Raw genomic sequence first — 24,857 nt, 5'->3', positions numbered from 1 at the left:
AAGTTCATTTAGCAAGATAGCCCAGGCTTTGTCAGGAGAACCTGCAGTAAAGGAACACAGAGATTTAATGGAAGAAATTCTACCAGGACTTGATGTGCTCCTATAGTAAGAACCCCAAGCTGGGTCAGGAACTTAATCTTACCACTGCCCTAATTACCTATAAGACTTGAATCATTTTACCTCCCTGCGTTTTCTGTTGTTAAATGATAATAGTGTCTGCCTTTAGGCTGATCATAGAGAATGAAATCTGAAAGAACACAGGAAGTTCTTTGAAAAGGTTAAGTGCTAAAAATGTTTTTAATTAAAAATCTTTAAAAAATTAAGTGGCATGCAGCATAAGCTATGATCATCAAAAAGGATTGAGTGTATACATGAGCTATGTGCTTAGTGCACAGAGCACATCAATCTGTGTTTTGTATATTTTTCCCTTCATCCCTGAATCCTTTAGGGGCTTTGTCCATTTGTGGGAGGTTTTGTTTGTAATTTTTTTAGACTGGGTGGCCCTCAAGGGCAAGGACCATTTCCTAGAGGCACAGAATCATAGAGTTGGAGGGACCATGCAAATTATTTTTTTCCTTTGAATACCCCCCACATTATGTGTCCTAAAGGTGATGCCCACCCTCTCTCTCTAACCTAAAGATGGAAACTCCTTTATTTGTTGTTTTCAATTTTTTTTCATTCTTTCCTTCCTCTTTCTTTCTTTCTTTCTTTCTTTCTTTCTTTCTTTCTGCCTTTTGTAACCCAACAAGCACAATTTAATGCTTATGTTTTTAATGTTTATTTATTTATTTTGAGAGAGAGAGAGAGAGAGAGCAAGCATGCATGGAGTAGGGGCAGAGAGAGAGAGAGAGAGAGAGAGAGAGAGAGAATATCCCAGGCAGGCTCCACATTGTCAGTGCAGAGCCTGACGCAGGGCTCGATCTCATGGACTGTGAGATCATGACCTGACCCAAAATCAAGAGTCAGACACTCAACCGTCTGAGCCACCCAGGCACCCTATGCTTAATTTTATACTCTTTTATTATTCTCTAATCCCTGCCCAAGTATAGTGCAGGCTCCTGCAGCCCAATTTCTTACTGCCTTTTGTAGCTCCTGCAGTGCCCAGGACAGTGCTGGATATATAATAGGCACGTAGTAAATCATATTGAATTGAATCAATGAAACTGAGTTTGTTTCTGTCCCGCAGGAGCGGGGTGCTCTGAGCTTTGAGCGTCGCTACCATGTCACTGACCCCTTTATCAGACGACTGGGCCTGGAAGCAGAGCTACAGGTAAGAAATCAAGTTTGCACCTTACATGCAGATGGCTGGCTCTTAATTCTCTGCCTGTAGAGAACCCTTCTGGCATTATTCAAGGCAAAAACAAGTTTTTCTCTGCAGGTCATACCTAATGGTTTCCTGTCCTTTCTAGCAGTTTTATTAAGCAGGTAAACATAGGCAGGTAAATCAAGGTTAGTGATTGACATGGTCACACAGAAATTGTTTTTTGGTCATATTATTTGCTTTGTGTTTGGAAAAATATTGTTGAGGTGCATACCACTGTTTTTACTATTGACTTGGACAGTAATTATTCTTACCTTTGCAAAGGAAGTTAAAGTTTACAAAGTGTTTTTACATAGTGTTTTCTCATTTTAGTTTCAAAGAAATGCTGTGGGGAGGTATATAGGGAATGGGTATTTTCTTAAAAAGGGTTTAGTAAGGCCAAGCATCTTGTCCAGTGTTGTCCTGTCCAGTCCATGGAGAGCCAGGCCTTTAATCCAGAAGTTCAACTCTTTCGTTGTGTCCAACAGAGAGACTCCATAGTGTTAATTCCAGGCCCTTTCCTTCCTCCAGATCATGTTTTGAATCCAACATTTAGCTGTCCTGTCCAACTTCACATTACCTGCAGGTTGAGTAAGAATTCTCTTTGGTTCCTTCAAGTTAGTATATATAAGTGATCCTGTTGATCTTAGAAAAAGACTAGAAAGAAATTTATTGAATGTTCACAGTGTTATCTTAGGGTAGTGAGATTACAGATGGTTGTTACTGCTTTTTTAAATTATAAACTATTATCCATTTTAAAATATAACTACATTATGGGGCGGCTGGGTGGTTCAGTCAGTTAGGTATGCGACTTTGGCTCAGGTCATGATCTCACAGTTCATGAGTTTGAGCCCTGTGTCAGGCTCTGTGCTGACAGCTCAGAGCCTGGAGCCTGCTTCAGATCCTGTGTCTCCCTCTCTCTCTGCCCCCTCCCCCATGGGTGCGCATGCGCTTTCTCTCTCTCTCTCTCTCTCAAAATTAAATAAACATTAAAAATTTTTTAAAAATAAAATATAACTACATTAATGGTAATATGGAAAAGATAAGTAAAAATTACTTCTTAGTCCCATCTCCCTAAAACAATTATTATTAGCTTTTTGTGTACTTCCTTTTATTTCCTGCATGTTTTCACATAATTGTAATCCTACTTTACATTGAATTTTGTATCTTAAATTAAGATACATATTAACATATGATTAACATATAATAAGTCTTTTCTCCATGTTACCAAGTAGTCTTCACAATTTTTACTTAAAATTTTTCTTTTTTCTTTTAAATGTTTATTTATTTTTGAGGGGGGGGACGATGTTGGCAGCAGAGAGAGAGGGAGAGAGGATCCGAAGCAGGCTCCACACTGTCAGTGCAGAGCCCAAGGCAGGGCTCAAACTCAAATCGTGAGATCATGACCTGAGCCAAAGTCAGACACTTAACTGGCTGAGCCACCCAGGTGCCCCCCAATTTTTCTGATTATAGAAGTAATAAATATTACCATAGTTGAAAATATGGAATAGACAGAAAAATATAGAAAAGAAAACAAAATTACCTTAAATTCTATCATCTAGAGATAAACATTGTTAACCTTTGGTATACTGCCTTTGTGTATTATGAAGCAGAATACTAGTTAAGAGATGGGTATTAGAGCTGCATAAATTTAGTTTTAAAACCTATCTCTTGGGGCGCCTGGGTGGCTCAGTCGGTTAAGTGGCCGACTTCGGCTCAGGTCATGATCTCGCGGTCCGTGAGTTCGAGCCCCGTGTCGGGCTCTGTGCTGACAGCTCAGAGCCTGGAGCCTGTTTCAGATTCTGTGTCTCCCTCTCTCTGACCCTCCCCCGTTCATGCTCTGTCCCTCTCTGTCTCAAAAATAAATAAACATTAAAAAAAAAAAAACAAAAACCTATCTCTTCCCCAGCTATATAGCCTTGTGCATGTTACCCCTAGTTTCCCAATCTGTAAACTAGAACAATAACTGAGCATAGCTGTAATGATTATATGAGTTTTGTGTGAAGGACTAACACAGTGCCTGGATTATAGCAAACTAGTTCAATAAATAACAATTATGATTCTTAAGTCTTCCAGTTTTTTTCCATGCTTATATAAATTTTCCCCCCACAAAATTGGGCTCATACCATTTACACAGTTGGGTAAACTGCTTTATACTTTTTATATCTTGATTGCTTTCCCATATTTCTAAAAATTCTTTGAAGGCATAATTTCTACTAATTTGTTTATCCTTTATTGTTCTGTAGTTTCTTTCTATATTTCCTTTGGAATATAAGTCAAAGTACTTCCCTCTAGTGCAGTTGGGGGTCGGGCATGGATGATTTTACCTACAAAGGGATTTTTAGCAACGTCTGAAAACAATTTTGGTTGTCCAAACTCGAAGGGTACTACTGGCATATAGCAGAAAGGGGATAGGGATGCTGCTAAACCTCCTACAGTGCACAGGACAGCAGAGAGTGCGCAGCAGAGAAATATGCAGCCCCAGTGCCAACAGTGCCGTGGTTGAGAAGCCCTGCTCTGGTGGATGCTGAGTAGACAGTGATCACTGACTGGCTCAGCCGTTTCTTTTAGCTGTACCTCTATCCAACCCATATTCTGTTCCATCTCTTCGTAGTTAAATAACTTTGTTCAGAATAGACTTGGAAACTTCTATGAACACAAGAAAGGATCCCATCTATTGTTTCCCAAAGGTTGGAACTCAAATACAAAATTACATTAAGGTGAATTATTTCAATTTTCACTTCCCTAACCTATGTAGCAGTGCATAGTATGAAAGAATGTCCAGATGTACAGATTTTTTTGAGAGAGAGAGAGAGAGAGCGCGAGCATGAGCAGGGGAGGGGTAGAGAGAGAATCCCAAGCAGGCTCTATGCCCAGCACGGAGGTATGGAGCCTGACATGGGGCTCAATTCCACAACCGTGAGATCGTGACTTGAGCCGAAATCAAGAGTTAGACACTTAACCAGCTGAGCCACCCAGGTGCCCAGGAATGCACAGATTCAGATGTAAAAAACAAACAAAACAAAAAAGAAACAAAAACTCTAGTTTAAATCCCAGCTTTGCCACTTGTGAGACTTAGAGAAGTGAGAGCAGATGGAAAGAAGAGGACTGGGAGAAAAATAGGTTTGGGAAAGATTCAGGGGTTGGACATTTTAAATTTGGAAGCCTGTTGGATAACTTTGTGGAGATGTCAAGTAGGAAGTGATGGTACTAATTGGGAGAGAGAGCTGTGGACTGTAGGGAGAAATCCGGAGACTCAAATGTCTATGGACCTCTAGAGAATAGGGCCCAAGACCTGGCTGTGGAGACACTCCAGCTTTCAGGAGTTGATTACCAGCTACCCAAGAAAGTTACCCAAGAAGGGGTGGTCAGTGAAGTAGAAAGGAAATAAAACCAGGAGAGTGGAAAGCCCACATAATGAGAATATTACAAGAAAGGAATGGTCGCTTCTGCTCAGTGCTTTTGAAAGGTTCAGTAAGATGAGGATAGAACAGTGACTGTGGTCTTTACTGGAGCAGTTTTATTGGAATGGTGGGAGTAGATGCTAGACTGGAGGGGTTGTGAGAGTGAATTGGAGGTAAAAAAGTGGCAACCACAGTGTAGAGAACTCTCTTTTGTCTCTCTTGTTTTTAAAATTATTTTATTATACTTTTTAATTTACATCCAAATTAGCATATAGTGCAACAATGATTTCAGGAGTAGATTCCTTAATGCCCCTTCCCCATTTAGCCCATCCCCCCTCCCACACCCTCCTCCAGGAACCCTCTGTTTGTTCTCCATATATAAGAGTCTCTTATGGTTTGCCCCCTCCCTGTTTTTATATTATTTTTGTGTCCCTTCCCTTATGTTCATCTGTTTTGTCTCTTAAAAATGTTTTTTTAATGTTTATTTATTTCTGAGAGAGAGAGAGAGAGAGAGAGAGACAGAGAGAGGCAGAGACAGAGCATAAGCAGGGAAGGGGCAGAGACAGAAGGAGACACAGAATTCGAAGCAGGCTCCAGGCTCTGAGCTGTCAGCACAGAGCCTGATGTGGGGCTAGAACCCACGAGCTGCGAAATCATGACCTGAGCCGAAGTCAGATACTTAAATGACTGAGCCACCCAGACGCCCCTGTTTTGTCTCTTAAAGTCCTCATATGAGTGAAGTCATATGATATTTGTCTTTCTCTGACTGACTAATTTTGCTTGGCATAATACCCTCCATTTCCATCCACGTAGTTGCAAATGGCAAGATTTCTTTCCTTTTGATTGCAGAATAATACTCCATTATATACATATACCACATCTTTGTCCATTCATCTATCGATGGACATTTGGGCTCTTTCCATACTTTGGCTATTGTTGATAGTGCTTGGTATAAACATTGGGATGCATGTGTCCCTTTGAAACAGCACACCTGTATCCCTTGGATAAATACCTATTTGTGCAATTGCTGAGTCTTAGGGTAGTTCTATCTTTAGTTTTTTGAGGAACCTCCATGCTATTTTCCCGAGTGGCTGCACCAGCTTGCATTCCCACCAACAATGCAAAAGAGATCCTCTTTCTCCGCATCCTCACCAACATCTGTTGTTGCCTGAGCTGTTAATGTTAACCATTCTGACAGGTGTAAGGTGGTATCTCATTGTGGTTTTGATTTATGTTTTCCCTGATGATGAGTGATGTTGAGCATTTTTTCATGTGTCGGTTGGCCAGCTGGATATCTTCTTTAGAGAAGTGTCTATTCATGTCGTTTGCCCATTTCTTCACTGGATTATTTGTTTTTTGGGTGTTGAGTTTGATAAGTTCTTTATAGATTTTGGATACTAACCCTTTATCTGATATGTCATTTGCAAATATCTTCTTCCATTCTGTCGGTTGCCGTTTAGTTTTGATGCTTGTTTCCTTCACTGTGCAGAAGCTTTTTATTTTGATGAGGTCCCAATTTCTCTCTCTTTTTTTAAGAAGGTGATGGAAATTTATTTATTACAAAATTGCCCCTAGGTGAAAGGAGACAGGATGTAGGCAGTAAAAAGGATAAACCGTAAAAGATAGTTTCTTCTCTTGCCCCTCTGTGTCTACTATTCAGCTTTCTTTTCTTCAGCTCTCTGTCCTCCGTCTTCGGGTTGGCTTTAACCAATGGGGAGTCATTTCAGAAAATTGGAGGAAGAATGACATCTTTTTTATCCCCCTCACTTCTTTCCTTCAAAGTCATTTTGTTTTTGTTTTCAGCTTTACTGACTTGTGTAGACAACTCTTGAAGAAATTTATTTACAAAAGGAAGCAGAGAACTAGAGATGTGGCTAGGAGGGTCTGTGGGATTAAGGGAGGGATTCATAAGAATGGGAAGAAATACTAGCACATGATTGTATGTTGATGGCAGGAGAAAGTTTGCTGATTTAGGAGGACAGAATAATTGAAGGAACAAAGTCCTGGGGAATGCTGGAGGGGATAGGATTCAGAGTTCAAGCAGTTCGGGCCTTGGTAACAGCAAAGATATCTATCATTTTTACAGGGTCCAGTGGGTCTGGGATCAGGAGAGAGGCATAGACTGGAATAAACACTAGAGAGTGACTGACAGAGAGATAGTCTATAGTAGCATCTTTCAGTGTGGTCTGCAGGCCCCTGGGGATCCTCATTGACCTTTCAAGGGAATCCATGAGGCCCAAACTACTTTCATAGTATTATTAAGAAATTGTTTGCAAAACAAAAGCAAAAACAAAAATTAGCTCATTTAAAATTTGCAAAAAAAAAAAAAAAAAAGTGATGCACCGTTGCATGAATCAAGGCAAATATTGCATCAAACTCGATGACTTATTAACACCATGCATTTGCAGTAACCAAAAAAAACAAAAAACAAAAAACAAACAACAAATTTTACTTAAAACGTCCTTGATGTGAAGCAATAGAAGGTAGTAGTTTTATTAAATTTCAACCTTTAAGTACACATCTCTTTCGTATTCTGTATTCTGGGATGGGAAGTACTGCACCATGGTGGTTGTCTTGAGGAAAAAGCACTTGTGCTGTTGTTTGAGTTGCAAGCCCTACTAGCCACTTTTTTCATGAAGTGCCATCTTAAATAATGACTACCAGACAAAAACTGGGGTTATCCAAATATGAGTATTTGGGCAGACATTTTCTCTTTTTTTACATTTTTATTTATTTATTTACTTTTAAGTTTATTTATTTTGAAAGAGAGTGTGAGCAAGTGGGGAGGGGCAGAGAGAGGAAGAGAGAGAATTGCAAGCAAGCTCCATGCTGTCAGCACAGAGCCCAACTTGAGGCTCCATCCCATGAACCAAGAGTTGGATGCTTAACTGACTGAGCCACTCAGGTGCCCCAATATTTTATTTATTTTTTTAAAGTAGGCTCCACACCCAACATGGTGCTTGAACTCACGACCCCGAGATCAAGAGTTGCATGCAGAGGGCACTTGGAATTCTCTCTCTCTGCCCACCCCCCTCCAATAAATAAATAAACTTTAAAAAGTAATGATTAGGGGCACCTGGTGGCTCAGTGGGTTGAGCATCCAACCCTGGATTTCTGATCTGGTCATGATCTCTTGGTGTATGATATTGAGCCCCTTGTTGGGCTTTGTGCTGACAGCACAGACCCTGCTTTGAGAATCTCTGTCTCCCTCTCTCTCTTCCCTTCCCCCACTTGTGTGTGCATGCTCTCTCCCAAAATAAATAAATAAATAAATAAATAAATAAATAAATAAATAAATAAATTTTTTAAAATAATTTTAAAAAAGAGTCACATGCTCTACCAACTGAGTCAGCCAGGAGCCCCATGGCAGACATTTTCTTAAGAATGAATGAACTGAGGGGCACCTGGGTGGCTCAGTCGGTTGAGCATCTGACTCTTGATTTTGGCTCAGGTCATGATCCTACAGTTAGTGAGTTTGAGCCCCACATCAGTCTCTGCACTGATAGCGTGGAGCCTGCTTAGGATTCTCTCTCTCTCAAAATAATAAATAAAATAATTAAAAAAAATTTTTTTTTAATGAAATGAGCTGTCACTTTAAGAAAAACAACTGACAATATTTGTTGTCAAGGATAAAACTTGAACTTTTAGGCAAAATAAGAGAGAGAGAGAGAGAGAGAGAGAGAGAATGAATGAGAATATAGGAAAACTTGTATCTGCCACCATGAGCGTGGTAACTTCTCAATACTTAAAAGGCTTTTTCCATCCGTGGTGATACAAACAAATGTCAACAATATTGTATAATGAATGTTAGCATTGAAGATCTTTAAATTCAGTGAGTCACTGTTGTCAAAATGACCAACATATGATGTAACAGACTCATACATGCATAAAAGAGATATGCATAATGCAAACTAGACCAATGCACTTGAATGTAGGAGGGTACCAATAGTTCATTTATGTGGTTTCAGATCCTACATTGTAATATAAGAACTCATTACTTGTGGAGTTTTGGTGCAATATCAAAGAATGATATCTACAGTTATCTGAAAAGGGAATTAAAATACTCCTTCCTACTCCAACTACATATCTTTGTGAGGATGTATTTTTGTTATATACTTCAACCAAAATAACATACTGCAACAGACTGAATACAAAAGTAGGTATGAGAACCCAGTTACCTTCCATTAAGCTAGACATGTAAAGCAATGCCACTCTTCTCATTAAATTGTTTTGTCTTAGAAAATATATTTACTTTTCATTTAAAATGTATTAACTTATCATTTTTGTTATTTTTAAATGAAATAATATGAACGATTTCCATTTTAATTTCTAATAGGGTAAATATCAATAAATATAACCCAGGGCACCTGGGTGGCTCAGTCAGTTAAGCATTCAACTCTTGGTTTTGGCTCACGTCATGATCTCACGGCTTCGTGGATTCGAGCCTTGAATCAGGCTGTGTGCTGGGCAGCTCAGAGCCTGCTTGGGATTTTCTCTCTCTCCTCTCTCTCTGCCCCTCTCCCTCTCACTCTGTCTTTGTCTCTCTCAAAATAAATAAATAAACTTAAAAAAAATAAAATTAAATAAGTAAATACGTAAAGCAAGCCCATATAAACAAAAGCTCTTTGAGAGCCTCAGTAATTTTTTTTTAATGTTTATTTATTTTTGAGAGAAAGAGAGAGTGAGCAGAGGAGGGGCAGAGAGAGAGAGAGAGAGAGAGAGAGAGAGGAAGATAGAGGATCAGAAGCAGGCTTTGTGCCTGACAGCAGAGAGCCCGATGTGGGGCTTGAAATCAACCGTGAGATCATGACCTGAGCTGAAGTCAGATGCTTAACCAACTGAGCCACCCAGGCCCCCTATCAGTAATTTTTAACAATGTAAAGGGCATTAAGACAAAAGTTCAAGAACCACCAGTCTATAAGAGCCATGAAACAAGAAGACTGGATAATGTCTCCTGGGGATAAAGTAGGAAGTGAGAGAGGAGAGCTCAAGATCAAGAGCCAAGGTGTCTCAACATACAGAGATTATCCATTCCTGCTCTTCCTCTAGCCACAGGAAATAGAAAGAATAGGCATAGAGGTGGGAGAACGTGTGGTATGATGGAAGCCATGATGAGTTTTAGAATCTTAACTCCTAAAAGGCTGTCTCCCCCCGCCCCCCAAAAAAAAGGCTATCTTATTTCCTTCTTTTCTAGTTTGAGGTTGGAAGTGTATCTTTTTGTGAGTATCTCACACCTCCCCTTGGCCAAATAGTAATTGAAATGCCATTGTGAGTCATATGACCTTGAGTAAGTCTATCTTCTAGCACACATTTCTTCATCAATAAAATAATACACATATCCTGTTAGGTTTATGAGGAGGAGTAAACAAGTTAATTTATCTAAAGTACTTAGTACAATGCCTAGCATATTGTAAAGTCATGTTATATAGTCCTCAAATATTAGCTGATATTGTTGTTGTTATTTGTAGAAAGCTCTTAAAGTTTCCTGAGATGCCAGTTTGATGGCATCTAACTTTTTAAAACACTTGACAGTCGTTTCCTTTCCTTGTTTTATTTCCCACCCATTGTCATATATGGACTGCACATTGGTTAACAGCAGTTTATTTTTCGCATTAAAAAGAGGGGATTATTGGAGACTGGAGATGGGATAAAAGAGGTAAAATCTCCTTTTTGTGGTTATTGATTATAATGTTTTCTTCTTTATTATCTGAGGAAGATTTTTTCCCCCGGATTTCCTAACTTGCTACTTTGTATGCTTTTGAAAAATGCAAAAGGAAATGCAAAAAAATACTTTTAGGACGTATAGCGCTGAACAGTTAGTGGATGTTCACTAAAAACCTCTTGGTTTGATTGGCTTTTTAAATTTTCTGTAGTAAAATTCACTTTTTAAATCTTATCCCTGTTCACCCATACTATTTCTCTACCTTCCAGTTTAGTAACCTGGCCCTATTTTTATTTTTTGACTTTGTTGTTTGCATTGTGAGTTACTTGAAATTTCAGAGTTCAGCCACTCTGGTGTCTTGTTACCTTTCCTGTGTATGTAGAATTTATATCCACAGAGATGCCTATTGAAAAAGCATCCAAGGGGCGCCCTAAAGGTTCCACCACCTGAGTGTCTGACTCTTGATTTTGGCTCAGGTCACGATCCTAGGTCATGATGCTCAGCGTGGAGTCTGATCCCAAGGGCAATGGAGAACCATTGAATAGTTTTTACGGTGGGAGCAATGTGATCAGAATTAAGCTTTAAAGAAAATGATCTTGGCTTCAAAATTAATATTGCATAGGTCTAAATATACCAGACCAGTTAAGGGGCTGTGGCAGTGATTCAAGAAGACGTGATGGGTTACCTGAACCAAGATAATGGTAATTTGGATAGAGTGAAGTCAGTGAATTTGAAAGACATTTAAGAGATAAAATAAATAGAATTCTTGGTGACTTGATATGAAACGTTAGGAAAAGAGGAATCAAGAGTGAAGGTCAAATTTCTGCCTTAGGGAGCACTGGAAAAGGAATAGGTTTGAGGGGAAAGATAACAAGCTCAGTATGGAGGCTCTGGAGCTGTATGTTATGTGTTGTCTAGCACTTTCTGGATAGGTAGTTGGAATACTTGGGTTTGAGCTTAAGATAGAGGTACACACTGGAGGTGTTGATTTGGGAGCAGTGAGCAGTATAGAGATTGGAGCAATGAAAGTGAGTTGTGATTGCCTTTGGGGAATGTGTAGAGCGGGAGGAAAGCCTAGGATAGAGCCATAAAGAAGACAAACATAAGGGCCATGTGAACAAAAAAGAATATGGCAAGGATACCAAGAAAGACTAGCTAGAAGAGTAGGAAGGGAAAACAGAGACGGTGATGCTACTGAACCCTGAAGAAGAAAGTTTCATTGAGGAGGAAGTGGTCAGCACCATCAAATACTACCAGGGGCCAAGTAAGGTAAGGATTAAGAAGTGTCCATTGATTTAGGTCAGGGAAGCTACATTGATTTAGGGCAAGGGTAACCTTGGCAAGCACCATTTTTGTGGTGTGTGGTATAGATAATAGGAACTACTGGAAGTGAGGAAGTGAAAATACTGAGTATAGACTACTCTTTCATTCTTCTCTGTGAAGGGGAAGAGAAATGGAAGGCATAGCTCAACATGGATTTGGCGTCAAGGAAGTACTTTTCTAGATTAGAGAAACTTGGGCATGTATAATTCCAAGGGAAAGGAATCAGTAGAGAAAGGGAAAGTTGAAGATACAGGAGAATATCATCCAGGGTTGGGGTTTTGTCAGATGAATGTTGCAAGAGAATGATTTTAGTAATGAGTCATGAATTCTTAAGGGAATAGGAAGGCAAGTAAAGACATAAAGGCAGCATGTGAAGAGAGAATAGAGGGAATGACTAGACGTGGAGGACTTGTTGATGATGAAGAATGAGTGAAACATGACTTGAGATATATATATATTCTCTCTTTTCACTTACCAATATATCTTGGAAATCACTTGTATAAGTTCATAGAGTCCTTTTCATAGGTGCATGGACCTCTTATTACAACTCTATTATGTAGATGAACCAATATTTATTCAATGAATTTCCCATGTATGGACTCTTATAGTTGTTTCTAATCGTTCATAATTACAATAATACCATAATGAATAACCTTGGGTACATGTATTGCTGGAAATGTATCTTTAGGGTAAAAACCTAGAGGTTTGAGTGCTAACCAAAAGGTAAATATATATGTGGTTTTGTTAGGTATTGCCAAATTTCCCTCCATGAGAGTTGCACCATTTTGCCTTCCCAGTAGCAATACATGAAAGTGCCTGTTTCTCCACAACTCAGCAATGGACTGTGTGGTTAAGCTTTTGAATTTTACCATTCTAACAGATGAAAAATGGTATCTCAATATAGTTTTAAGTCACATCTCTCTTATGAGAGAAATTGAATATCTTTTCCATATGTTTAAGGGATATTTTAATATAATTTTTGCCAATTTTGGTTTAACAAAGAGTTTATATGGATACCTGCATATTTTTGCAAACACAAGCCCAGATGGGTAAGCAGAAACTAATGAAACCTCTAGGGAGTGGAAGATATAGGGTAGAGAGGTAGAGAAAAGGGAGTAACCTTTTTCTGGACGTTTTTGCAGAGTTTTACTTTTAGAACCATGTTGAGGTTTTGCACATTCAAAAAAGTAAAATAAAATGAACAAAGTTGGGGAGAAGGATGCCAACTAATCCAAGTAATTTTTGAACACAGTACTTTGTATTCTTTGACCATATGTATTTTAAAGACAAACTTTAAAGAAATCTTGATTGAACTCTAGATAGTAGATTTGTCATTTGCAGTGGTATCGCTGTAGCAATTACATAACTATTTTGTATTGGAGAATTGGACAAATGAGTAAATATATCAGTGTTGTTGAGATAAATATATTAATGTTAATAATAAATATAATATTGATATAATAGATATTTGAGTGTTGTTCCCTTCTCAATGTGGGAGAAGGGAGATTCAGATATGGAATATGGAAAGGCAAAGAATAGCTCTGGGGTATTCGATTGGAATTAGCAGTATCAGTATGATCTCATGGTTTAACAAATACATATATATTCATATATATTTATACATTATTTCCAACTCAGTCTTTGATAGGGTCCAGAAGTAATAATACCTCAATGGCTATAAGTTACTGGTTTCTCAAATAGCATTCCCCACTAAAAAGAACCAGGAGTCCTTGAAAAATAACTGATTCCAGCTCTGGGACAAGGAGTGTACAAGATGAGCCTACAACATCTTAAAGCAGAAGATAAACAAAAAGTAAAAAAATATATGAAAAATGAAAGAAACGTACCATTAAGGACACAGAACCTAGCTCAAAAGACATGCTACTGGCCAAATCTGTGACAATTTGAACATCAGGATGAATAGTGACAATAATGAATTAAAACCCACTGAGTAAAAAATATCTGAGTTGGGGGGCTTAGTAGGTTGAGTGTCTGACTCTTGATTTCAGCTCAAATCATGATCCCAGGGTCATGGGATTGAGCTCTGTGTCACGCTCCACATTGAGCGTGAGATCCTGTCTCTCTCCCTCTGTCCGTCTCCCCTAGTCATGCTCTCTCTCTCTCTCTTAAAAAAAAAAAAATCTGAGTTTACACTAGTGAGAGAGGGGCGGCAGGGGAGAGAGACAGAGGAAAGCCCTTTATTCCAGTAGATTGCCAGTTCCTAAATGAAGAAATGATAGAGCTGGACAAATTGCCATTTTATAACCATCATACCACGTCATCCTAGTAATTAATTCAGGCAAGAATAATCAGTGAATGAAACTATTGAGTGGAAATGTGAATGGAGGACATTTATTTGCACAATGGAAAAGTATTCCCTCACAGATAACAAAAGGAAAATAGTAACATTATAGTGGAAAAACTTGTCAGATACCACCTTAAACAAGACAAATTGTACACATATGTCACCTAATAGTGTACACTGAGGAAGATACAAGATTACTTAGGTAGTATTTCTGTCAAAATGCATTACTTAAATCTAATCATGAGAAAATAATCAGACAAATCCAAACTGTGAAACATTTCTCCAGAATAGCTTCTGTCTTCTTTAAAAATGTCAATGTCATAAAAAACAAGAAGGACTGAGGAACTGTTCCAGATTAAAAGAGACCAGGGGTGCCTGGGTGGCTCAGTTGGTTAAGCGTCCAACTTCACCTCAGGTCATGATCTCATAGCTCATGAGTTCAAGCCCTGCATCGGGCTCTGTGCTGACAGCTTGGAGCCGGGAGCCTGCTTCAGATTCTGTGTCTCCCTCTTTCTCTCTGTGCCTCCCCCGCTCATGCTCTGTCTCTCTCTGTCTCTCAAAACTAAATAAACATTAAAAATTTTTTCAATAAAATAAAAAAATAAAAGAGACCGAAAAGAAGCTGACCACTGTGTCATCCCAGTGTTTGATCCTGGATTGGATCCTGGATCAGGAAAATCAAAGAGACATTATTGGACACTTGGTGAAATTTTAATATGGACTATATATTAAATTATAGTATTATATCATTGTCAAATTTCTCAATTTTGATAGATGTGCTCTGGTGAAATAAAAGAATGATCTTCTTCTTAGAAATACATACTGAAGTAGTTAAGTGTGTAAGGGGCCCTGAAGTCTGCAACTTTTTCTCGAATGGTTCAGGAAAAAATTTGTGTGTGTGTGTGTTCATGTTTGTGTGTGTAGAGAAAGAGGAGAGGAAGGGAGAGGGAGTAAGCAAATATGGCAATATTAGCAATTAATGAATTAGGGGACAGGTATATATGCTTGTTTTTGTCCTATTCTTGTACCTTTTTTATGTTTGAAATTGTTTCAAAATAGAAAGTTAAAAATGTTCATTGAGAAAATACAAAGAACTGATGTGTTGGCAGCAACTGAGTAAGATAGGCAGAAAAGAAATTGAGATTAGAGGATTTAAATTTAATATTAACTAGGATTAATTCTAAGATGTTCTGCTATATATTTCCCTTGGACATCTTTGCTAACTCATCTTGTCTTAATGATTTTTAATGTCATAACTAGACAGGAGCCAAATATCCTGGGATTTCAGTTTATAGCCTGCAGGCCTCACTTTTGGGGGGCCACTTTCATTTTTGGTTGCATCACCAGGATCTTCTAAGGCCACTTTAAAGTTTTGGTTTTTTGGGGTTTTTTAAAGTTCTATTTATTTATTTTGAGAGAGAGAAAGAGAGCACGAGCAGGGAAGAGCAGAGAGAGAGGGAGAGAATCCCAAGCAGGTTCCACACTGTCAGCACAGAGCCTGACGTGGGGCCCAAACCCATGAACTGCGAGATTATGACCTGAGCCAAGATCAAGAGCCAGATGCTTTAACTGACTGAGCCACCCAGGCACCCCCCACCTTAGAGTTTTGAACACATTTTGATCCATTCTATTTCTTTTACTTGTGGGTTTTCTTGGCAATTGTGGAACATTGTTCCACACGTGGTAGACAGAGGGAGAGGAAAGGATTCTCACTTTACAAATAAGGGGAGTAAAATTGAGCATTTCCAAGGTCACAAAAGTGGTAGAAATAAGATTAATAAGATTTATGTCAGGCCTGTCTGGCCGCACAGTTCATAATTCTTTCTACCTCAGTCTTGTGTCTCCTTACTTACTTTTTTATTTTAAATGTTTTGTTTTTTTTTTTTTTTTTTTGAGAGAGCGCAAGCAGGGAAGGGGGGGGGGGGAGGGGACAGAGGATCTGAAGCAGGCTCCGCATTGACACCAGCGAGCCTGATGGGGGCTCAAACTCACAAACCGCAAGATCATGACCTGAGCCAAAGTCGGACGCTCAGCCACCTGAGCCACCCAGGTGCCTCATGTGTCTACTTTTTTAAAAGGGCTTAGCAGCACCTGGCTGGCTTAGTTGGTAGAGTGTGTGACTCTTGACCTCAGTGTCGTGAGGTTAAGCCCCATGGTGGGGATATAGCTTACTTTAAAAAGATAGGTAGATGATAGATAGATAGATAGATAGATAGATAGATAGATAATAGATTTAACAAATAGTTCTTGGCTTGGTGGATTTATTTTCTTGCTTTATTAATTTTCTTAATATTTTCCTTAAATAAGTTACAAACATGTATCTCACCTTCATGGTCTGGCTTGATTGCTTTTCTGTTTCTGTTTTGTTTCTTACATAATTTGAGCATAAATTCACTAGAAGCAAATCATATCAAATTAGATTGTTTTTTTTTTAATATAGTTAGGAGCCCAGGGAAGTTTCATAACATAACCTTATTCTAACAAAGACTTGTTTAGAGTTTTTTTACAGTGTTGTCTTTGAGAAGTAAGTTGTATGCCAACTTTATTAGTTACCCACAAAGAAAAAGATGGAAGTAAGACCTGACTTTGGGAGAGATTTCAAGGAATATCCTTTATTATTTTTAATGTTTATTTAGTTTGGAGAGAGAGCACGCGCATGAGCTGGGGAGGGGCAGGGAGAGGGAGACAGAGGATCCGAAGCAGGGTCTACACTGTCAGTGCACAGCCCAATGCAGGGCTTGAACTCACAAACCATGAGATCATGACCTGAGCCCAAGTCAGATGCTTAACTGAGCCACCCAGGCACCCTCAAAGAATATACTTTAGATCAGGGGTTAGCAAATTATGGCCTGTGGGCCAAATGCAGCTTGCCGCTAGTTTGTAGGCTTGTTTTTAGTTTATTTTTTATTTTATCGAAGGTTACAGTTTATTGGGTTTTTTTTTCTTTTAGTATATTTGCAAAGTTGTGCAACTATTGGGGTACCCAGGTGGCTCAGTCAGTTAAGCGTCAGACTCTTGATTTTAGCTCAAGTCACAATCTCATGGGTTCATGGGATAGAGTCCTGCGTTGGGCTTTGTGCTGACAGCGTGGATCCTGCTTGGCATTCTCTCTTTCTCCCTCTCTCTCTGCCCCTTGCCTGTGCACTCTCTCTCTCTCAAAAATAAGTAAATAGAAACTTTTAAAAAAAGTTGTGCAACTATCACCACTATAAAATTCAAGACATTTTTATCACCCCCAAAGGAAACCTTTTACCCATATTAGCAGTTATTCCACATCCCTGGCAGCCATTAGTCTACTTTCTGCGTCTGTGGATTTTCTTATTCTGGACATCTTACAAAAATGGAATCATACAATATATGGCTTTTGTGTATGTGGCTTCTTTCACTTAACATGATGTTTTCAAGATTCCTCCAGGTTGTGGCATGAATCAGGACTTCATTCCTTTTTATGGCCAAATAACCTTCCATTATATGGACATACCACATTTTGTTTATGCATTCATAGTTGGTAGACATTTTGCTTGTTTCCACTTTTTGTCTGTTATGAATAATGCTGCTGTGAACATTTCTGTACAAGATTTTGTGTGGGTGTACATTTTTGGTTTTCTCATGGATCATACGGTTTTTGTTTATTTTTATGTTTAATTGTTTGAGGAACTATCAAACTCTCAAAGTGGCAGCATCATTTTACATTCCCAGCAGAAATGTGTGAGGATTCTGGTTTCTTCATATCCTCACCAAAACTTACCCGTCTTTTTTGTAATAACCATCCTATTGGATGTAATGTGGTATTTCATTGTGGTTTGATTTGCATTTCCCTAATGACTAATGATTTTGAACATCTTTTCATGTGCTTATTGGCCATTTGAATATTTTATTTGGAGAAATGTCTATTCAGATCCTTTGCCCATTTCTTAATTGAATTTTTTTTGTCTTTTTGTTGAGCTGTAAAAATTCTTTATATATCCTGGATACTGGACCCTTATCAGATATGTGATTTAAAATGTTTTCTCCCATTTGGGGGTTGTCTTTTCACTTTTTTGATAGTGACTTTGACACACAAAAGTTTTTAATTTTAATGAAGCCCAAATTATTTTTTTCCCTTTTATCACTTGTGCTTTTGGTGTCATGTTTAAGAAACCATTAGTCATCATTTACAGCACACACACACACACACACACACACACACACACACACACAAAGGAAGAAAAGAAATAATTGCTTAATCCAGAGTCACAAAGATTTATACCCATGTTTCCTTCTAAGAGTTTCATACTTTTAGATCTCATATGTAGGTCCTTGATCCATTTTGAGTTATTTTTTGTATATGATGTGATGTAGGGGTCCAACTTCATCCTTTTGCATGTGGATGTGCAAGCTGGTATCCTCAAAAATCCTTTAAGCTTGTTCCTAAAGCCTGATGCTCCTATCTTCTTCTAGGTTTTGGGGTATTTCTCTCCTTTATTATGGTAGATCTTTGTCTCATGTTGCCATGGACATGGACCTGTTTTTGTTTATCTTCCAGTTTATTCCCTTCTCTCTCGGTACCCTATATGTAATGGGTATTGAATAAATGAATTTTCTGTTTGGTCATAGTTTAGGGTAGCAACTTAATAGCTGCAGAAATAAACCCTTTTGGAAAAGTAAGTAGATAGGAGAGAATCCAGTTGTTCAAGGTGTGTACCCATGTGAGTATCCTAGCTGTGTGGGAGGGGTCTTTGAAAGTAGCATCTGGAAGGTACACACACAGATTGGTGAGAGAATATACCTGAGGACTAGTTCCAGGGATGGGAGCCAGCATTTACCCAAGTGTGCTTGCATGTATTATACCACGTGATTTTCACAATGATCTTGTCAGGTTTACATTATCATCATCCCCATCTCCAAATGAAAACTCAGAGGTTCTGGGAATCTTAAGTGACTACCCATATACCTAGGAAGAGGTCAAGCCAGAGTTGAACCCAGACAACTCACTTTACAATTCTGATTCTCACTAACCAGTCTCAGCTTCTTGTAAAAAGTAAACTTAGACAAAAGGCTCCCTAGTCCTTTTGGCTATACCAGTATACACACTGATTTGCAGACTTCCTAGCTCTTTGCTTCTCTCTCTTTTTTTTATTATTCCCATGTATGGTGGGTCCCATTTTTTCCCCTCTAGAACTGAATGACTAGAATGACTTTTATTATTTTTCCCCTGTGGATCCCACATCTTGATAGATTGCTGTCTACTAACTTGTATTTATTAATAATGTTTTCCATTTAAGTACACTTTGCCACACCACGACTGCTCATCAGGCTCCTAAGTAGCATGGGCTATATCTAGCATTACAACACAGATTTTATATATTTCCAGCCAAATGCAAAAAATAAAAATAAAAAACATGACATTATGCCTACTCTGGGCTGACCAGTCACCTGTAAATGTTCTTTTCCCACTGGAATTTTAAAATACATCAACTCACCAAATTTGGAACTAACCTAAATGTACAACACTAAGGTAGAGGTGAGTACAGTTTAACTTTTGGAGGAATATTCTATAGCCATTTGAAGTGATGCTTATGAGGAGTTTATAATAACATGGGGAAAGGCTAATGTTATATATTTAGTGTAGAGGAAGAGAAAACAAAACTCATCAGCTCTGTGAGGACAGGAGACGCGTCTGTCTGACTCAGTTATGTCTCTCTGAGCCCGGTATAATACTGGCAGGCACATAGCAAGCATTTAAGTTTTAGGAGAGACAGTTTAGAATTTAAAAAGGCAGTCTAACATCATGGTTAACAGCCGAGTTCTGGAATCTGTCAGACATGGGTTCATCGTTTGGCTACACTATTTATACAATATGGGGTCGGGTATTAACCTTTTCCTCCTCTGAAAAATGAGAATAGTAATGATGTTTCCATCATAAGACAGTTGTAAAAATTAAAATTATATATGAAGGGCACAATAGTGTCCCTGGTACATGGTGAGATCGGCTCAGTATATATCAGCTGCTACTATTGCTATTATTATTATTACCTTTTTTCTCTCTTTATTGATGTATGCTTTACACAAAAATAAAGTGCATAGGTCTCAAGTATTGAGTTAAATGAGTTTGACACTTGTGTAACAACCATCTGTAACAAGTTAGAAAATACCATCACTGGAGCACCTGGGTGGCTCTGCTCAGTCAGTTGAGAGTCCAACTTTGGCTCAGGTCATGATCTCACAGTTCATGGGTTCTAGCCCCATATCGGGCTCTGTGCTGACAGCTCTGTCTCTCTGTCTCTCTCTCTTAAATATAAATAAACATTTTTTTAAAATTGTATTAAAAAAAAAAAGAAAGTACCATCATGGTAGAAAGTTCTCACAGTACCCTTTCCAGTCAACCCTCCTACCTCAGAACAACCACCTTGTGGCTTTTGTCTTCAGAGATTAGTTTTGCTTATTCTGAGGCTTACTGTAAATGGAATTAGATAGTATATTTTTGTATGTGTTTGGCTTCTCTTGCTTAGCATAATGGTTTTTGAGTTTCATCCATGTTGTTGCATGTATCTGCGGTCTGTTCCTTTTTATTGCTGAGTAGTACTCCATTGTGTGGATAGACTACATTTTATTTATCCATTTTCCTGTTGACCATTTGGGTTATTTCCAGTTTGGAGCCTTTGTTTTTTAAATTTTGAGATTTTTTTTTAAGATAATAAAATCTTTTTTTTTTTTTTTTAAGTAATTTAAGTAATCTCTACACTCAATGTGGGGTTTGAACTCACAGCTCTGAGATCAAGAGTCACATGCTGTACTGACAGAGCCAGCCAGCTGCCTCTGGAGCTTTTAAAACTAAAGCATCTATGGATATTCTTATGTCAGTCTTTATGTGGACAAATGTTTTAATTTCTTTCAAGTGATTACCTAGGAATGGAATTGCTAGGTCATAGGGTAAATATAAGCTTAACTTTACATGGAACTGCCAGTCTTTAAGGTGATGGTAGCAATGAGATTTTTTTTTTTTTAATTTTAGAGCACGAGCAGTGGGGAGGGGCAGAGGGAGAATGCAGGAGAATCCCAAGCAGGCTCCACACTTCAGAGCGGAGCCTGACACGAGGCTTGATCCCACGAACCTGGGATCATGACTTGAGCCAACATCAAGAGTCAGACATTCAACTGACTGAGCCACCCGGGTGCCCCGAGATCTCTTCTTAATACAGGCAGTAATAAACGTGGTGTCTGAGGTAGTCCAGCATAGAGAAATACTTTGGAGTTATGTTGACCTGGGTTCCCATCTGGGCTTTGGTATTTATAATTTGTGCAACCCTGGGTAAGTTATCTCTGAGACTTGGTCTTACCTGTGAAAAGGGAGTAATAATGAGATTGTGTATACTACTAACTAGCATTCTACCTAGTAGTGGCATACCAAGGTGGGGACTGCAGTGCAGGCTATAAGGGGTACATAGTCTGTAAAGAATTTTAAAGCAGTAATAAAACCCACTAAAAGTCCATTTGCTTTTTATCATCATTATGCACCTAAAATTCTGAGCAGTGTCAGTAATAAAATACTTCTTCCTGCCTCCTCCTCCTCCTCTTATACACCATGCTACTCAGCAAATTATAGGGACTTACAACAAATAGTAATTGTAATCAATATTTAACAAAGTTAAGCAGGATCTAAAAGGTTGGAACTTAAGTGAGATTTAAAAGTTTTATTACAGGTTCTATCTCTGTGCACTTTCTGTTTCCTCTAGGTCCCCAGTGTGCAAAGCTTACCCTAAACAGCAGTATTTCCAAGGGTCCAGGGAGGCACACAAAGGTCTGTTCCTCTCTAGGAGTCATCTCTAAACATCCTTGCTCCCAGTTTCTTAAAAGTTTAAGGTTTTCTCTCTTCATTTTTTACCCACTTTTTAATTCTGATAGATCATAGGCATATTTCCTTCCATTGTATTTTACAACATAATTATAGATTGTGACCCAATATCTAAGCCAGTCTTAGTTATCAAGCCCAAAGTAACCCCCCCCCTTACTCTGCTCCCTATTAAGTAGCTTCCCAAACATGTGTTCTAACTTATAAAGCTCCTTATTAATATTTTTTGTCAATAGTTACTTTGTATTTTTGTTAGAATCTGGTTTGAGCTTTTTCTCTATACTCTCTTCAACTTACCTACCTCTAAACTAGCTTCTACCATGTGAAAATTAGTCATAAGTATCATATTTGTCTACTGTGGCCTCTGTCTTCCATACTTTGGATGGATTACTGATTTGCGGACAAGACAATAATTCTAGAAGCATTCATCCATTTTCTCAGACAATACGTAAGAGCTCAGGCTCTCAAGTTAAAATCCTGCTTCATGTCACCACTGTTAGCGGTGCCACGCTTGGCAGGCCCAATATGTGCGGGGTTTTGTTTATTTTTACACACTAAGCAATTCTCCAACACCTAATGGGTGCCCTACAATTTAACTCAATTCTGACACTATCAATCTGGAGACAGCATTACATTGTACAGGCTAAGGGTTTAGTCCTATGACTGCCCTGCCACTCCCTGCACCCCCCACTTCAGACACCAATCACAAGTCCATGTTGTCACCTGTGCTTCTGACCAACCATCTGTAGATTGGAGGGTCCAACAACCTCTTCCTTGGATTTGATTAATTTGCTAGAATGGCTCACAGAACTCAAACATATTTTACTTACTAGACTACCCATTTATTCTAAAAGGATATAGTTCAGGAACAGCCCAGATAGAAGAGATACCTAAACAGTATGTAGGAAGGGGCACAGAGCTTCCATGCCCTCTTGGAGTGTACTGCTCTCCCCCAAATCTCCACATGTTTCCTAATGCATAAGCTCTCTGAACCTCTTCTTTTGGGTTTTTGTGGAGGCTTCAATAGATAGGCACAATTGACTAAATCATTGGCTGTTGGTGAACTATTCAACCTCCAGCCCCTTTCCCCTCCCCAGAGGTCAGGAGGGTGGGACTGAAAGTTCTAACCCTCCAGTCATATGGTTGGTTCCTTTAGCAACTTGACCCCATCCTTAGGCGCTTTCCAAAAATCACTTCATTAACATAAACTCAGGTGTTGTTGAAAGGGGTTTATTATGGATATCAAGACATCTTTTTCACTCTTATCACTTAGGAAATTCCAAGGTCTTTAGGGGTTCAGATATGGGAAGAAGACCAATTACATATTTCTTATTATAAATTACAGTATCACAGCAGGTTACCGAATCTCTCTCAGTGCTGTCTTTCTTATATGTGAAATGAGTAGTGATACCTGTTTCTTTTTTTTTTTTTTTTAATTTTTTTTAACATTTTTTTATTTTTATTTTTGAGACAGGGAGAGACAGAGCATGAACAGGGGAGGGTCAGAGAGAGGGAGACACAGAATCTGAAACAGGCTCCAGGCTCTGAGCTGTCAGCACAGAGCCCGACGCGGGGCTCGAACTCACGGACTGTGAGATCATGACCTGAGCTGAAGTCGGCCACTTAACCGACTGAGCCACCCAGGCGCCCGAGATACCTGTTTCTTAAACAAGACAACAGATACAGAGTGCTGGATTAGTGTCCTATTGCTGCCATAACAAGTTACCACAGACTTAATGGCTCAAAACGACACAAATTTATTATCTCACAGTTCTGTGGATCAGAAGTCTGACCCGGGTTTCACCAAGCTAAAAGCAAGATCTGGACAGGGCTGTGTTCCTCCTGGAGGCTGTAGGGTAGAATTCGTTTCTTTGCAATTCCCAACTTCTAGAGGCTACTGCATTTCTTGACCCGTAATCCCCTTCTTCCATCTTCAAAGCCAGCAATAACAAGACAAATCCCTTTCACACCTACATCTCTCTAGTTCTCTGCAGCCAGGAAAGGTTCTGTGATTTTAAGAACTTACATGATCATAATGGGGCCACCTGGATAATCTAGAATACTCTCCCTGTCTCAAGGACCTTAACCTTAATCACATCTGCAAAGTCTCCTTGGCCACCAAACATTACATATTCATAGGTTGCAGAGGATCAGGACACAGACATCTGGGGGCCATTTTTCTGGCTACCACAAGTACTTAGCACTGTGTCCAGCTCTTTGTAAGCTCTCGGTAAGTGGCAATCATTCAAAGCTCTTGGTATTGCAAGGGAGATTGCAAGCTATAGATGTGACACCCCCGCCCTCACCACCACCACCCCCTCACCACCACCACCCCGGCCCAGGCACAAGTAATTTACATCCTGGTGAGAAAATGAAAGTGCTGAGGACAGAAATGATTCTGACCCTAAAAGAGTGATCAGAGCCATGTGTGGGGTTTCAACCAAGTGCCATGGGAGAGTGAGAGGCTCAGGTCAACAAGCAGTCTGACAAGTCTGAACAGAGTGAATGCACATTAAGTGCAGAACCTGGAAAGAAATGTGGTTCAAGCTAGCTAAGAATCTTTATAGGACAAAGGGTAAGAGGGAAGGAGAAGGCAGAGGAAAAGCCGTTCTAACTAGACAGTTGGGGAATTAGATTTGTTCATATCTCTCGATTCTTCCCACTAGTCTCACTGGACTCATTTGTTCATTCAGGCAACTGATGTATGCCGGGCTCTGTATCTGACCTTGAGGATGCAGTGAATATAAGACACAAAGCCTGCTTTCTCGGGGCTCAGTCTGGTGAAGCAGACTACCATGTCAACACAGAGTCATAATCCAGTGTGACAGTACGAGCCCACAGGAAGGGTATGCCTCCTTCCCAAATTTACAGGATAGGAAAGGCACCTTGAAGAAAGTGCCTCTAAACTGAGACCTGAAGAATGAGTTGGGAGTTTATCAGCATGTTTTGGGCCACAAGTAACAGCCCAAGTCAAATGACCTTAAACAGTAAAGAACTGATTGTCTCGCTTAACTGGAAGTCCATAAGTAGAG

At 39.2% G+C, this 24,857-nt stretch overlaps 1 protein-coding gene across 4 annotated transcripts in view; it reads left to right on the top strand.

Moving 5' to 3' along the window:
• WDTC1 (WD and tetratricopeptide repeats 1) overlaps positions 1–24,857 on the top strand; it is a 64,348-nt gene that overhangs the window by 17,711 nt on the left and 21,780 nt on the right. For all 4 annotated transcript variants that reach the window (XM_019432421.2, XM_019432419.2, XM_019432423.2 and 1 more), the window contains exon 3: positions 1,187–1,270. In XM_019432421.2, coding sequence (XP_019287966.1) covers positions 1,187–1,270 — 84 coding nt within the window. The remainder of the gene's footprint in view (positions 1–1,186; positions 1,271–24,857) is intronic.

This window comes from Panthera pardus, unplaced genomic scaffold, assembly GCF_024362965.1.
Source record: "Panthera pardus isolate Hobbes unplaced genomic scaffold, ASM2436296v1 HiC_scaffold_11, whole genome shotgun sequence".
NCBI lineage: Eukaryota > Metazoa > Chordata > Mammalia > Carnivora > Felidae > Panthera > Panthera pardus.
Note: the sequence above shows the minus strand (reverse complement) of the source record. Positions and strands in the feature narration are given on the sequence as shown.